Raw genomic sequence first — 16,511 nt, forward strand, 5'->3', positions numbered from 1 at the left:
TTTGTGGGTCAAGAGCATTATAGGTCAAGTCGATTATTTAAGTCACTAGACCTACAGGTCTAGTAACGTTTCAATGATTTTTTTGAGGCCTCACCAGCCATGGAATGCTGCCACCACTACCCTCCACACATGAAACCGCAACAGGGATTGTAGACCACGATCACTATGAAGGTGTGCTTGGTGCACCCCTGTCAGTTCATGACATGGTCCAGAACCTATTATTGTCAAAGACCGGGCATAGGTCAGCACAAGGGATTAGGGTGTGGCATGGCCAAAAATCAAAACATAGGATCACGATTAATCAGCTCAGGAACACTGGGTGGGGGACGTGACTACATCAAGCAGGGTACAGTTCCATCCCAGTTCTGCTGCTTTTTTCATTTGCAGACCACATTTATTTAGGATATGTATATGTTGGATTTAACATGCCTGCCTTGTCAACCACCCACAAAGAACTGTGTGCTGGTATTTTAACCCATTGCAAAATGTTATACCCAAATTATATATCACACTGTGTTAACCTGGCATTTGTGAAGTAGATATGAAGGCTTGCAATGCTCAACTTTTGAGATGATTGACAGCTGCTTGTTTCACTGATGTTTAAAAGCACCTAGCATGATTTGTTGTTTGCTGCAGAATTCACAGTTAGTTATTGAATTAGGTTATTATAGCCCAGGCCTTTACAGTCAGATAAATGAAAGGTTAGGCCCTTTAACTCCCAACCCCCTAAGTATAAATTCCTCTTTGTAAACCGATGATCTTCATCACCTTCAAAGATGGTGAATCACTGACCCCGGAGAATACAAATAATCTTGTGTCGAAACTTTGTTCTGACCATGATAGCCAGAAAAACGTGTCCATTTCAAATATGATCAGACCAGTTTCAGGATCATCACTTGCTAATGTACATAGGTACTGTGGTGGGGCCAGAGAGAGTGCTGTGGCAAGCCACACAGCTGCCCACTTTTAACACCATCGTCACAAACACTCAAACATTAGCCAAAGAACGGACATTCACATGGGGTTAAATAGAACTTAAACCCGCTTCGTTAGTATAAATTCTCTGTTGATGCCTTGGCTAGTGCAAATGCCATAAAATCATTCCACTCTTACTCGCATTTACCTTCTGCTTAGATATTACTTCACAGAAATGTCTGAGGCCAACTCCTAGGCCTCAGCACCAACATTAGCAACAACTCTGGGCTGAATGCTCCTGCGTTGCCCTCCTTCGCCTGGTGAGCTAGCTGACTAGAGCCACATTTCCCAACCACTGAAACTGATGTTCCACCATTCTCTCCCCCTACTGTTGTCTCAGAAAAATTACTACGAGCTGGATTACACACAGGCCCCCTATTTCAATACATCTTTGTTACAGTCTCCTGTGTTTTCTTTGCTTAAGCAGTCAGTAGCCTGAGGCGTCCGTGTATGATGACATAGGGTTGTATATCCTTGAGTGTGTATCTCCAGAGAATTCGAATTTGTTTAATGGCAGTGCCTATAAAACGCACATCTGTGGGAAAAAAAATGCAGAAACGTTATTGATCCATTGCTTTCTCGTACCTCCTGCCTTGAACTGGAAACTAAATCAGTCCTGTCATCATCCTTAAACTGTGAATGAAACTGGGATCTGTGCTCTAGTAGCACTAACCAATTTATCCCCGACTTGACTACAGCAGCATAAAACAGTTTCCACGCCCCGTGCATCAGAACCCCATTCTTTGTGTTTTAGACATCTGCCTCATGGGCATCTCGGTTGTAGCGAAGAAACTAGCCCACTCAAGAGGCTGATAGCATGTAGACTGAAGTAAAAAAAAAAAAAAGGGTGTGTGTTGTGATTAGTACTACATGATAAAGAATAGCTCCACCAGGAAAAGGATCAACTTCCTTGAACAGCTTCCAAATTTTCTGCCACCTGACTTGCCTCTCCAACATGCTCACTAGCATCCACAGTAATCTCATGCTGCTTTTTGTGCACGGTGAGACTGATATATGGAGCATAACAAATGTGTGCCCCAAAAAGCACTCGGACCCTGATGGACTTGCCTGGCCGGATCCTTACCCTTTGAGTTATTCTGTGGTAAACAAGTGTGGTTTTTTTCACTGTAAGATTCTTCAGTGATTCCGCCTTCTTCCTGTTTTGAGTAAGCATTGGCACAGCTCTGTTTTCCTTCTCATCCAGAAAGGATAACGTAACAATTACCACCAGGGTAACTTAACTCTTCCTTGGTGCATCCACTTGGTACACAAGTTTACTAGCTTAGGAGGTTCCATGGAGGTGGAGGAAGATACATGATGATAGGAGTAATAGGAATAGTAGACAGACTACAGTTACAAATTATTTACTTTTTCACATTTGTGTATTTACATTGATGATAGAGTGTAATATGTGACAGTTGAATTATCATAATACAGGACTTCTGATTAACTTTGTTTTTAATCAGATATCATGGGCAAGGTGATGGGCTCAGCAGTTTTGTTTAAACACAAGTCCATCTTGAATGAATGTGACATTGTTTGAGAAGCCATTCTGAGCTGCCTTTATGGAATGAGGAATTGCCATTCCAAGGGACCAAGGAACCGAAAGGCTGAAAATCTCAGGGGTGCGTGAATATTTATAAACTTAGTTGGTGGAAATTAGCTGAGTCTAAGTAGTGGAATGCAATGTAACAGTAAACTGGTAGCGCGAAGTAGTGAGGCGGTGCTGTGAATAGCAGAACTAGAATTTTGTATGGAGCCTTGTATTTCGTAGATAGCCATATGTTTAGGCACTGTTGAAGTAAGGAGTTCAGTGGAAGTTGTGTAAAGTTTTACAGGATTGGTGATTTAGTTTAAAGGGGTAGCAGCATATTGAGAAGACCTGTAAAATAGAGCAGTTTGTTATGGGTTTGATTGATTGAATGAAAGGTGCTGGCAAAGCTCTCTGATGATTGGAAGCTGCTGTGTTAGACGTGTGTTAGAAGTGATGATGTGAAACAGCTTGCTGGATTTGAGGAGGACTCGAGTTATGGACTTTGGGATAGAATGACAAAGGTTCTGTGAAATAGGCGGCGTTGATGGACGGAAGGTAAAGGCTGTTGAGACTGTAAAGTATATTATTTCTTCCTTAGATGAGTTTTCGCTTCAAGTGACTAGAGGGACATCCAATGTCTTACCACAGGGAGCCTTTGCATGACTCCTGTGTGTACGTAGAGAAGGCAAAGGAGAAGATTGTTTAGCTGACATCCGCTGCAATGAGAGAAGCGTGAATGAGGGAAGATTAGGTGTAGGCAAGAGAGGAGAGGCCCAGGGAGTGACACTGACGGCAAGGGGTTTGGTGGTAAATGTGGAAAGCTAAAGAAGGGGATGTTGCATATAGAAGAAAGGAGAGAACTTCACAGAACAATCATTGAGGCACATCAGCGGGCAGCGGGGGTAGGTGGTAAATGTGACGAGCCGGAGGATGCAGAAATAAAAAGAGGGGTACAAACGAGGGGTGTTGGATGGTCAACAGTGTAGAACCCCGCGGAGAATGAGGATTGTGGTAGGCCATTGTGAAATAAGTGAGCTCTAAATTGTGCAGCAACCAGGCGCATCTCGGCCAACATCCTAAATGCACTGTCACCTCGATGCTTAGTGAGAGGGTTACAGTCTTCAAGAATCAATAACCTCCTCCCTATATCAGTATACCAGAAGCACTGAGCTTTCCCAAAACAGTGCACCCCTAAGCACAAACTGATACCTTCACCGCTCACATACCATTCTCTACTCTTGCAATGTCCACCCCACCCCTTTGGCCGCAATCCTCATATTGGACTTTGATCATGTCCTATGTGTAATAACTACTGGGCATCTGATTACTATAACTGCCCCTTTACTCACCTCCCATCCTTCTTACCGGAAGAAAAAGTCCTCAGCTTCCTCACGAGGACAATGATCACACTTCCTTCTTCCCTTTTAAAGAACCAGTTTGACAGGCTTGGTACCTTTCAATACACAGCAGAGCACTGTACGAATTAATCAGCCCATTTCTCAAATCAGTGCTTATGCTAGACCACTTTTACTTTTCTACACCACCAACACCTTTCGCTTCCTAAGGCCAGCCCTAAACAATTGTAGCAGGCAATGCTCAATTTGAGAAACACAAAAGGATGATGGACAGAGTGTTGAAACATTTCAAACACTCACCCCCAGTCACAGATCTGGGTTTATTCTATCATTCTTTTGCTCACCATGCCACCCCAGTTTGGACCCTGCCAGTGCAAATCAGTCTTGACCCTGTTCCCAGAGGGAACAGTCCAGCCCGAACTGCCAGACCAGGTCCTCCCTGAACCGGAAACAAGCATCCTGGGACCGGTTTCAGGGTATCACCCTTCATCAGCCAGGCAAGCTCGAAGCCAGTGTCAGTGATCAAGGGACCTGTGTCTGGGCATACCCTTCCCACTGTGGGCAACTTTAGCAACACAAAAGAATGATGGACGGAGTGTTGAGTGTTGGAGGACCTGGCCTGGCAGTTCGGGTTGGACTGTTCCCATAGGGAACACGGTCAAGTCTGATTTGCATATGGCTGGGTCCAAACTGGGGTGACTTGGCAAGCAATATAACGAAGGATTAAACCCAGATCTGTGACTTGTGGTAAGTGTTTGAAAAGTTTCAACACTCCGTCCATTATTTTATTTTGTGTTGTGATGTTGCCTTGTGTGCCCTAGTGGCTAGGCTATGCCCAGATGTGGGTCCATTGCTCGCTGCACCACTGGATTCAAGCTAGCCTGGCTGATGAAGGGTGATACCCTGAAACCAGTCCCCGGATGCTTGTTTCCTGTCCAGGGAGGACCTGGCTTGGCAGTTCGGGTTCGACTGTTCCCATAGGGAACAGGGTCAAGACTGATTTGCATATGGCTGGGTCCAAACTGGGGTGGCATGGTGAGCAAAATAACAATGAATTGAACCCAGATCTGTGACTGGGGGTCAGTGTTTGAAAAGTTTCAACACTCCTTCCATCATTTTATTTTGTGTAGTGATGTTGCCTAATGCTTAATTTGAGCCAGTGCTTGCATGTAAAGCCCACAACACTAATTTTTGGGGACAGGGACTTATTTTTCATCTCTGTGACTTTTACCCAGAACAAGAGATAAAAAGACAAAAAAGGGGGAAGAAAGGAACAAATGCATGGTGCAAAACAGTTAAAAAGGGAGAAGCGGAGATGAAAAAGAGCATTGAGGAATTAGATAAAGGGCAATGAGTGTAGTGTGGTGGTAGAAAAAAAGGTATGAAAAGACAAGACAGCCTTGGTTTTCCGCAAACCTAACATTCAGCAGCACTGGCCGTGGGCTCCGGAGATGAGCTTTGGGCACCAGCACTTATTATTCTACAAATTAAGCACTGCCAGCGGGCCACATATTCCTAAAGCACAAGGAGGGGTAAATGTGCTTTGCCTTTTGACCTTGCTGCTGACTTGCAAATCATTGCAGAAGTACAACATTCATATATATAAGATTACCTGGAGCTACTCAGGTAATTATGCACATCAATGCCGACACCAGTAGTGAGACAAACATACGGCTAATGTATATTGATTGTCATTAACTAATATATTGTGTCTGTTTTCCTCTGTGTTGTTCCACTTTCTTCTTTCTATTAACTGCTTCAGTGCATTCGTGGCTGGTGCAAAAACCATAACTTCCAGTGTTTTTGTACCATTCCTAAATAGAATATTTCTAGCCAAAATGCCCACAATTTCCAGTAAATGATATAAAAAATGAGGTGCAATTCAGCAAGAATCAAGAAATATTCCCAGAAATTAATATCTATTCTGTGCTCTTGTAACATTCTGATTACTGTCCCTCTCATCTTGCCACATTTCTCTGCCACCCTAAATGGGACGAGTATGCCTAGATGTGGGTCAGTGCACCCTGAAAATCAAGATATACCTGGTCGATGAGCCCTAACTCAGCATTCCATCCATCACTTTTTTGTATATTTTTGTTTATGAATATGACAGAGGCCACTGATAGCCTACATGAAAAAGGGCTATCACAAACAAGATTAACTTGGTGATAGAGTTTAGCTCAAGCTTTGGGAATCGGGCAGTTGCATTGTGACCATGTTCCAAGCAGTTTTTGACCACTGAGCAAAATGCCTCACCATCTTATTATGGTATTAAAATCTAACATAAAAGCATTGGAGAAAGGTCTTCTGTCACTATTCTTCTACAGTCCGAATTGCTAACTGTTGGTCATCGTTGCAGATGTATGGGGCAGCTGTAAGCATGTTCTGAAGTTAGGGGCCTCGCCCTGGAAAACCATCTACATTGTGACAGACAATTAGAAGTTCTCTCACTGGCTTGAACTACACTTAGGCTCTGAACATTTCAAGAGATCGTACAGCTAATTGGCAGACATTATGCAGACTAGAGCCAAATCAGCCAGTAAATAGAGGTGTGCACTAAGAAATGCCACAAAGCTCAAGGTATGTCAGGTTTGGCAAGCAGAGACTCTTGCCCTATACCGCACGGCATCCAGATCTCTTGGTCTGAATATGTGTAAGCAACTAAGCAGGCCTGTCTGGTTAGGAAACCCACTTGAAGGATGGACAGATGATGAATTAAGCAAGACTCTTGTCTTTCAGCATTTTTGTAACTAACTCCAGAGGGCCATCTTCAAAATGTGGAAGACCCCAATTTGGAATCTGACTCTCACTGGGAAGCATCAGTTGCTGCACTGGTCGAGCAGTGCAGCAGGTTGGTCAGTGGGTTTTTCTAACTAAGGGCTGTTAGACTAGTGGAAGGAATGACGATGGTCTTTGTGTGCTTCTCCATACTATGGATGATAACCCTCGGAATTGTTACCTCTTCTGTGATTCCCAGTGCCTCTCCACTAGTAAAAGGCATCCCTCTGCCTGTAACAAACAAGGGTTTTGGTTGGGGGGTATATAACCCTACTCCAGCAACAGCCATAATTCTTGCCAAGGTGGGCCCCAAAAAGTTACTAAATTAACCTGTGCTCATCCCTTTGTCAGCTTGGCACAAAAGCAATCAGGCGTAACTTAGAGGCAATGTGTAAAGAATTGTTGCAGCATAAAACCGTCATAAAGTGAAAACATAACACAAGAAAAATCTAGGAACGTAGAGTAATCTTTAATAAATAAAATGACACTAATGTGACAAAAATCTGATTAATAGAACCAGAGACATGTAGTTTCAAAGATTTTAGAGAAAATAGCGCTTAAAGGCAGATCGCGCTAATTACTGTTATCTGGTCCCGCTTGACCGGGACAAATTCGAAAATTCAGGCCCCTCTGATGGAGTGCAGGCTGGGCACAGGACCAGGTTTGGCCTGCTAAGATAGTACCTTGTGTCCTTGGAATCAAGATGCAAAGACAGGGAGCCATTGAACAGGATCTGCTGTGTGTGGTCCTGCGTCAACATGAGTCCTACTGGCTTACTGCTGTCAAAGCTGATGATAAGGATTTGCAACTTGGCGCTGAGATGTGTTGCTTTACTTTGGGTCAGTGAACCCACCCATTGTTGGGCTGCATTGCGGAGACTTGTGCCGAGCAGCCTCCTGCTGGGCTAGTTCTGGTAAAGCTGCTGATCAGTAGCTGCAATGAGAGGTGTGGCATATTGCGATGGATCCAAGGAAGCCACCAGTCTGGAGCTGGCGATGGGAGGACTTGCCTGCGATGCGTCATTCTGCATTGGTTCCAATGAAGCTGCCCGTCAGGAGCCTGTTTTGTCCCTGTAGCTCAGAACAGGATGCCTGTCGACATTCTGTTAGTCCTGAGCTGCAAGGCGGGCAGCCGGACAGTCCTCAAACAGCTGGGCAGGCCTCAGGCAGCTGGACAGTTCTTTTTCGTGTAGAGTCCTCAGGTCCATGTGTGTTCTGAAGAGTGAATCTCTGAGTCCTTCTATACCTGGTACCAGTTTTGAAGTTTGAGAATCTTCTAAACTTACCCCCACATCTGGTTCTGGAATTTCATTCCTTCCTCTGGCCAGTCCCCAAGATGTCCTGGGTGATAAAAGGCTAGTGTGAAGTTCTTTGTGAGAGCAGGAGGCAGCCCCTACTGAAATGCACGAGTATTCGGTGATAGCTCCTCTTCCTAGCCTTACAGAAAGGACCCACCTTATCAACACCTATTCCCCCATTTGTGATTCTGTCTGGGAGGAATATACAACGGCCAAATGCCAACTACACCTTGTCATGTGACCGAGGACACAGGCTGCGGGCACCAAATGGTTAGGACAAGAAAAAGCCAACTTTCTAAAAGTGACATTTTCAGAATTGATTTAAAATCAGACTTTACCATTAAGAATGGTTTTAAATTACAATACTTTAGGGACCAAACATGATATTTCTACCTATTCACAAGACAATGTTATCATATATTAAATGTAATAAAGTAACCCAGTGTTAATCTATTGGAGAAGCAGGCCTCGCAATACTGAAAAACAAATGTGAGAGTTTTTCATTATCAGGACATGTAAAATTTTAAAGTGCATGTCCAAATTTTTTCATGGAATGCACCCTGTCCTATGGGCTGTTTAGGACCTACCGAGGAGGTGACTTGTATTTATTTATTTTTTAAATGGTTTATGCCTGGCAAAGGGTTTATTTTGCCAGGTTGAAATGGCTATTCAAAACTGTACACAGGCTTCAGTGGCAGGCCTGAGAGCTATTTCAAAGGATGGCAAAAGTGCTGCAGGCCCACTAGTAGCATTTAATTCACAGGCTCTGGGTACATGTAGTACCACTTTACTAGGAACTAATAACTAATTGATATATGCCATTTGGATTTCAGCCAGTTTTACCATGTTTAAAGGAGAGAGCACAACTACTTTAGCACTGGTTAGCTGCACTGAGTCCTAAAAGCCAACAACAATTGGTTCAGAAAACAGGAGGAGTGAAGGCAAAAAGTTTGGGGTGACCCTGCAGAGAGGTCCAAGTCCAACAATACTGGACAGGATGTCAAACTAGGAGAGTTGTGCCGATTCCATTTTTTTTATTTTTATTGATGACTGGTTTACAAATATTGAAAATAATATTTATATATTATTTTAAGATTTTTCCCAGCACTGGATGAGAGACTTAAGAGGTTGCAAACTCGTGACTTTCAGATCAGAATTTGTATTAAACATTAGGCTTCTCAAATATTTTTTTTTCTTGGAGGGCCTTCAGGGATTGTTTGGTGAGTTATTGGAAGGGTCCTGTGGTGGAAATGAAGGCTACAGGGTTGCTGGAAAGGTGGGCGCACTCTGTAAAGAATCGTGCACACTAAGGCCTTCCCGTCATGCATGCTTGTGACATGTGCTGACCCTCTGAGACAGGCACCGAGAGGCAATGTGGGAGGCCAACATCTGATGCAGTTTCTGGGAAGCACATCTAAGGTGTCACTGGGCTGCCTCTTACACGGTTGAGGTCATGGAGGAAGGAGGAGTGGAGCATTGAGCGAAGCTATTTCAAGGGGTTGGAGGAAGAAGCGTACTGATGTCAAAATTAACTTCTAATAGCTCATTACGAGGCAACTTGTGATATGATTTTTTTTTTAATCACATGCTTTCTGAAGTCCGAACGTGCTTGTAATATGAGAGAAAGTATCCTCTGACATACATTATAATGATATTGCAAGCCACGAGGAGTTGCGCTTTCATATATAGGGGGCGAGACAAAAGGCAGAGTTCCTTTATAAGGTCATGGAATTCCGTGGTGACTTACAGCGTCCTTTTTATGTTCATAAAGGGGTCATGTATTCCTTATCATACATGGTCACACCTTCACCCTTCTCGCAGACTGCTTATATCCTTTGTGAGTTGCTAGTTAGTATGAAGGAGACAGGATGTTTACAGACATGAATAAAAGTTGAATCTGTAGTACAAAATTAAACACAGCAAAGAGCATTTAAATATTTGATGCTGTTTATTACATGTCAAATGAAAACAAAAAATGCTGTAGCTCAGATTGTATAGAAACGTACAGAGATTTTGCCTTTCCCATAATTGCTTGTCGCATGCAAAAAACAGAGGCTGTCAAATATCTCATTTCTGCAGATAACTGCTCATCAAGAATAACAAAGCAGAAGAAGAAAAGGGCAGGTTTTTTTGTTGCCGTTTAAACTGCAGCTTTAGTTATGCTCCGTGACCTGCCATTCCACTTGGCTTCTGGCAACAGTCGTCGTGATGTCAGAACTCCCCCGTAATAAGTTTTTACAGTTGAGCGGCTGCGTAATTTCTTTATTACAGGTGCTAGAGACGTCAGAAGTCGCACGTAATAAGGAAATTAGAGACCAGCTTTTCTACAGGGATTGTAGGCTCTTGTGTATTATATCAAAAATTATGAATCGGGGTTGTTTTTCACCCAGGGGTTCTGGGTGGCATCGAATAGACATTACGAGAGCGAATCCGGTGTAAACGATGGATGCTTTTCAGGAGAGACATGCACACCAAAACACCAGGGTACAGATTTGTCTGAAGTTATGGCTGTCCCCGCTTACTGAACAAAGTAGGGGGTACCTAGCAGCTCTCGAGGAGCTATCATGAGGGGCAAAGGAAAAAGCACTACAGCCTTCAGAATACGATTCCTTATCCCCCACCCATCTTGCCCACTGTTAGGATAAAGGCACCATACACGTGTTATGCCTCACGCAGGTGTATGCTGACTGCTTACACAGCCGGATGCCTCCAGTGTATGACAGCGCGCGACCTACCTTATTTCTTCCAGTATTTGCCCAGGCGCCATTTGGACGCACAACTCGACCAAAACAATGTCTATTTAAGGGAATGCGCGAACCACGTCCAACGCTGCATCTGGTCATAAAGAAAACCAGTAATGATAAATAGACGATAATCAATTTAGCTCACGAAGTAAAATTACCGGCGACCCCTTCCAGTGACTCACGAAGGTCGCCACGCGCGCGCTCCGCCGGCGCGTTTCACGGATAGCGGGGGCGCGCGAGCCTTTTGGAAATTATGGGGTTTGACTCCGCGTTGAAGCCTGATGGAAATTACTGTGGGAGAGTGACATGCAGTGACAAGGCACCGAGCGGGAAAATAGTTGATAATGGCAGAAGAGGACGCTTTTAGCTCCACGGCCTGTAAATTACAGTCTCTGCTAGAATTTGGCATTTAATCTTCGCGCAAATGGGAAATAAAAATGGCTGAAAAGGCTACTTACTGTTCGAGGCTGTACCTTGCGGCTAAGCTCTGACAAACAATTGGTGATCTGTGTATGTCCCCTTCCCGTGTATCAATATGACTCATTTTGGCTGTTTCCATGGCAGTGGCCTTTGCAAATTAGCTAGTTTATAGCATGATTATCGTATTTTTTTTTATAGTATTTACTCTGCTTTTTTTGTACTGTTAAACTTCAAAGTCAATCTACTTGACTGCTTAACGACTACGAATAGTAAATAGAGGAGAACTGAGAGAAAATATGGGTTTTGATGACTTTACTAAAATAAGACCAACTGGGAAGCAGCATAGGAAATGCGAAAACAGAAATTCTGTAGTCCCTTATGGCTAATGCGTGTAGCCGCTGAAAACACTGCAAAGGCGGGATTGCCGGACTATAGACATCGCCCTGGCCGGTTGCCATGTATTTGACTTTTTGTGTACGCATGCTTGCACGCCGGGGTTGGCTCTAAAAATATCTTTCGCTCAGCCAAGATATCCCGACTGTAATACGTAGATCGACGTGGAGCCAGTGCGGTGATGGGATGGATTAAAACCAGAGACGTTGGATTATGGGAATGTGCGGCTGCAACATTTACTCTTAATTACGGATTTGCCACCTCATCTACTCTCTGCTCCATAATTTGCAGATTGTAAGGAAAAACATGTTTGTAGCCCTGACGGACCAAAAGTCATTTAAAAAAAAGTGTTGCTGCGAAGGGGAAAGGCCCTTCGTCAAGGTTGGCTGTTCACCTTTCTGCGGGATATTGCTGTATTTAGGATTTAAACTGGTACTGATGGAGTGACAGCTTTGCCCCGACAGTGTTAGCATGTGTAAAAATGACAAAACATTAAAGTAATACTGTCGCAAAATGTGCCACACTATGCCACATAATTTCTCTTTTTCTTGACGCATAAATTTAGTTAACCCTGCCTCACAAGTCAGTTCTCCCCTGCAACATAGTTCCACTGGCCCAAATTATAGCTCTTTCTAAGGCTAATAAAAGGTCTACGCTGTCTAGTCTGGGAAGACGGCAGCAAGTGACGACAGCACAAACACGGTTTTCCAGGACATTCAAGGGCCACAGTTGGGGCCCAGAAGGAAGCACGAACTTTGTGTCTTTAGGGAGAGGATGTCTATGCCTGGGCCTGGTGCACAGGCTTGCTAAACACCCGCATCATTTGCTGGACGAGGGAAACTTGAAAAGGACGTTGGTCTTCTGGATATGCGGTTGACCATTAAATCACAAGCCTACATATATGCATTGGCGTGTAGACCCTGTTTTATCCACACGCCATTTTAATCAGCAGATTGTGCAGCACTGGACAGTCTTCATCATTTAAAAATGCTGCGTGCCAAGTGTCCTTAGCGAGGAGAGAGCTACAACACACTTCGAAGGCTCGGGCACCCGAGTTAAAAAGTACAACATTAACCCCATCAATCATAATTTGGGCCTTAGTTAGAGTTGCCAGAGCAGGATATTTGCCAAAAATAGGCAGATGTACAGTTCGCCGTAGAGTGCCATTTGTATTTGTAGACTCTGCCACTTTTTATAGATGTCCGGCTTCCACCAAACTCTAAATAAGGCCATTTGTCTTAGACCCACTAGTAAAAAAGCATAGAGCCAATTTCACAATTCTGTTTTTATTAAATGCATCTACACAGGAGCATTGTAATTTGCAAGATGTTGCTTTCACCATTGACATACTGTAAACTCAGTTTTTGTCCCATGACTTAATGCCATTAAATAGATTTACAGTGCACACCCCTCCTTTGGCTTACAACATGCATTATTCTCCAATCACTGAGGCACTCTAAGAACTCTCCAGATGTGGATACCGGTCTTCAAATTTTGAAACAACCATCAGCCTCTCGTAAATCACTGGGATCCCTATCCTGGGGCATCCACAGTACTCTGAACAGTACCTGTCTGACACCCCATTATCAGGACTCTGAAGTGGGAAGCACTTTTACTGGAGGCCGATATTGCAGCACCACTGCAAAACTGGCACCCAGTAACAAAACCGGCCCCTACTGCTGCAGAGCCGGCCTTGGGTGCATTGACCTTCACCTTGCATTAATACTCCAGGGTATTCACAGGGCTCTTGTGATGCACTTCTTTACTAACCTAGTTTATTCTGGCTTCCTGATGCAAAGACAACTTCTGAATTTGCATCATGTCTTTGTTGACTGCACGATGTACCAAGTATGGAGACATTCAGAGTTCACGCAGCACACCTCCTTTGTTGTACTTCATCCTCTACTAATATTCCAGTGCTGAGACATGCGCAGGACTTGGCCTGCACGGGCACCATATCTGGTACTAATGCGCAAGATAAACACGTAATAGTACAATGATTTGAGCACATCTCACTGTTTAACCTGCACATTACATACATAATTCCAGTGCGCGTCTCAGGCAGTTGTGGATCTACACAGCCTGCCAGTAAAATAACGGGTTACCTTTAAGGCCCGCTGCATGGCCCATAAAGCAATACATGACTCGGGACCTGTTCATCTGAAGTCTAGGCTCTGCTAGTATGTTCCCAACAGAGCATTACCTTTTGCCTTCTCCAAGAATTTAGTGGTTTCAAAGTTCAAAAAGTCCCTTTGGGGGCAAGAAGAGGTTTACCTTGCTTACTGCAAAAATGTGCCAGAAGCTACCCATCCATTTATAAACCCAATCCAACCTGATTCCTTTCAGGAATGGGCTTGAAACCCGGGTTTTCTCCAACTAATTCTTCCATAGGTCATAACTTGGTTCAGACTGCTCGCTATCAGCAAGCCGCCCAAGGGCATTTGATGCTTTACAAAATTAAACTTAATGCCAGTAGCACAGCTCAGGAGTTCAGTGTCTCTTACAGTTTGTAACCCCTGGGCCAGAGGCTCAGTCACAAATAAAGGCAGCTTGGAGGGCCAGCGAGTCTTGGGCAGCATTGCAAGTTACAGGTTGTGGTGTTAATATGGCAGCCGGGGAGGTGTAATTAGCAGGGGGCAAGTTCAAATGGCAGTTTTAAATTACCGAAGGAGCAACTCGCACTTTCAAAATATGTATATCTGGATGTATCTTTAGCAGTGGTATCTGGCATTGGGAGGAAGGAATCATGGGTGATGAAAGACTTTAGGTAATTAAGTTGCTCCATTCACTAAGAGAAACAAATATAAACATACATGCCATGATTCACTGGCAATAGAAAGAACAAGTATTGGCAAAACCAGTACTCTAATTTGTGAAACTTATTGTGCTTTGCCAATGTTGTTTTTTTTTTAATCGATGGCTGCAGTGCAAGGAATGTATCATCCAGAGATGACCACCGCACCTGCACACACATAGGCAGCTACCTTCAGACAGTTAATAAAACATTTTAAGGTGGCTGGCTGTGGATACGGCGTGCAGTGGGTGCGTAAAGTGCGGCAGGGGACGCTTGGTGGGCCAGGGTGGGGTGGGGGTAAATATAAAGGGTTCACAGGTGGGGGCAGTGAGAGGTAGAGAAAGGAAAGTTTCTCTTATACTCTTCAGGGCAAGGCCGCCGATGCCTGCAGTGGAATTTTACATCCCATTCACTCAAAAGATGGTAAGACCGAAACGTTCCTAGATGTGACAAATACAATAATCTGGTAGGAAAGCCATCAGGTAAGGACTAGTGGAGTGAGGTGGACACGAAAGGTGGCTGGTCCAAAGCCCACCCTGTTGTATTGTCTGAAATAGGTCTTCGGTTATTGGCTGATAATGTGATTAGAGACAATTCTAGCCTCCTCTAGCCAAACATGTAGAAAGTCATGCACTTATGTACTCTGCATGTAAATTCAGCTGGGGATAAACATGTTCTGCAACTAGAAATTGAAAAAGCCAATCAGTAGACTATCTGACTGATAGAGTTAATATAATTTCTATGAGCCCTACAGACTGTTTGTGTTGGTGGCCACGTAGGGGAAGCCTCCGTTTTCTGTTAGAGAAAGTCCATTCAGAAGACCGAATTGCATTCAAGTGCAAAGTGGCTAAAGGTGACAGACTTACACCATTACTGCAATTCATTTATCAGGACCAGAGGGGCATAATTACCAAAAAACGTGCACAGCCTTCCTTGCATGGCCATTAGCTGCAGCCAGCGAGGACCATGGTCATATGCACGCTTTGCAAAAAAGCTCTCACAAGAACATAGAAAATAGAGCAGCAGTTCAAATCACTGAAAAAAAAAAGTTCCTTAAATGAGTTCTTGTTATTATCAGTACCTGAACTTCCATTACCCAATACAGTTCGGTAACATATTCTTCTTGTTTCTATCTTTAGATGTGCCTGGGCCAGAGAGCAAAGCTGACCTGTACACCTGATGTAGCCTACGGGGCCACGGGCCATCCTGGTGTCATCCCGCCCAACGCTACGCTCATCTTCGACGTGGAGCTGCTGAAGATAGAGTGACCATGGCAGGGAGCTCATCCTGAAGTTGTTTCACTTGCTGTCACTCTCGATAGTCTGAAATCATTGTCATGCCTGTAACAAGAGCCTTCCTAGGTTCTGCTTTCAAGCCAGGAATAGCTACCACTGGTTGTGTTTTTTTTCTTTTTAATTGTTGTGTTTTTCTTTCTTTAGATGCTTCTCTGCTTTTAATGGAAATCTCTGATTCTAACCTTCAGGTTGTACATTTAATTTAATTTGCATGAAATCAGATTCACAATTAGGAACAAAAAAACATCCTCAAGGAAACCACTGCCTTACTCTACACTCAAACCAAGGAAAAGGTGCTCAAGAATGAATTGTGTCGCTTGCACATGAATGGGCATTATTGTCAAACAGAGTTACCTACGCTGCCACTTTTCAAAAGAAAATGTACATTTTGCTTGCTGCTGTTTTAAAGGAAATGTCTTGTTTTGAGAGAAAAAAATATATATGAAATATAAAGCACACCACTTGATGGCTCTGTGCACCGAGTTCAAATCCTAGCTGTACGTTGTTGTTTTGTTTAGATATAGCTTCTAAATAGCTTTAGAGCTTTCGCTTTGCCTCATGATTCCAAGTAGTTTTACTAAAAGTAGAAACCTATATACATTCCTACAGAGGCTTTTGGTTTGCCCTCGTCAGCCATTGGTGCCTTCAGGTGCCATTCACATTTTGCCTCCACCCACCACAAAGCGCAGCCTGGGTCAGCTCACTTCATTCATTAGGTGAGTTGCACTGTGGGTGAATGCATTTTTTACCTGATCACATGTGCACAGCCACCGGCATTTCAGTTCCAGTGCTGGTGTGGTTGGGCTTCTGGGTCGCCCTTTTGTTTCCATATTTTTCTAAATTTGTGTTGCATGTTTGTGCAAACAAGATTAAACATTGGAAGCTTGTCAAGGCTGGATCTGTTGGCTTTGCCAGTGCTTGTATTA

At 43.8% G+C, this 16,511-nt stretch overlaps 1 protein-coding gene across 1 annotated transcript in view; it reads left to right on the forward strand.

Annotated features, from left to right (window-relative positions):
• FKBP1B (FKBP prolyl isomerase 1B) overlaps positions 1-16,074 on the forward strand; it is a 105,629-nt gene extending 89,555 nt beyond the window's left edge. The window contains exon 4 of the mRNA XM_069236027.1: positions 15,430-16,074. Within this exon, the coding sequence (XP_069092128.1) occupies positions 15,430-15,558 (129 nt within the window). The 3' untranslated portion in view covers positions 15,559-16,074. The remainder of the gene's footprint in view (positions 1-15,429) is intronic.
• The last annotated feature ends 437 nt before the right edge of the window (positions 16,075-16,511 follow it).

The sequence above is a fragment of the Pleurodeles waltl genome, chromosome 5 (genome assembly GCF_031143425.1).
Source record: "Pleurodeles waltl isolate 20211129_DDA chromosome 5, aPleWal1.hap1.20221129, whole genome shotgun sequence".
Lineage (NCBI taxonomy): Eukaryota > Metazoa > Chordata > Amphibia > Caudata > Salamandridae > Pleurodeles > Pleurodeles waltl.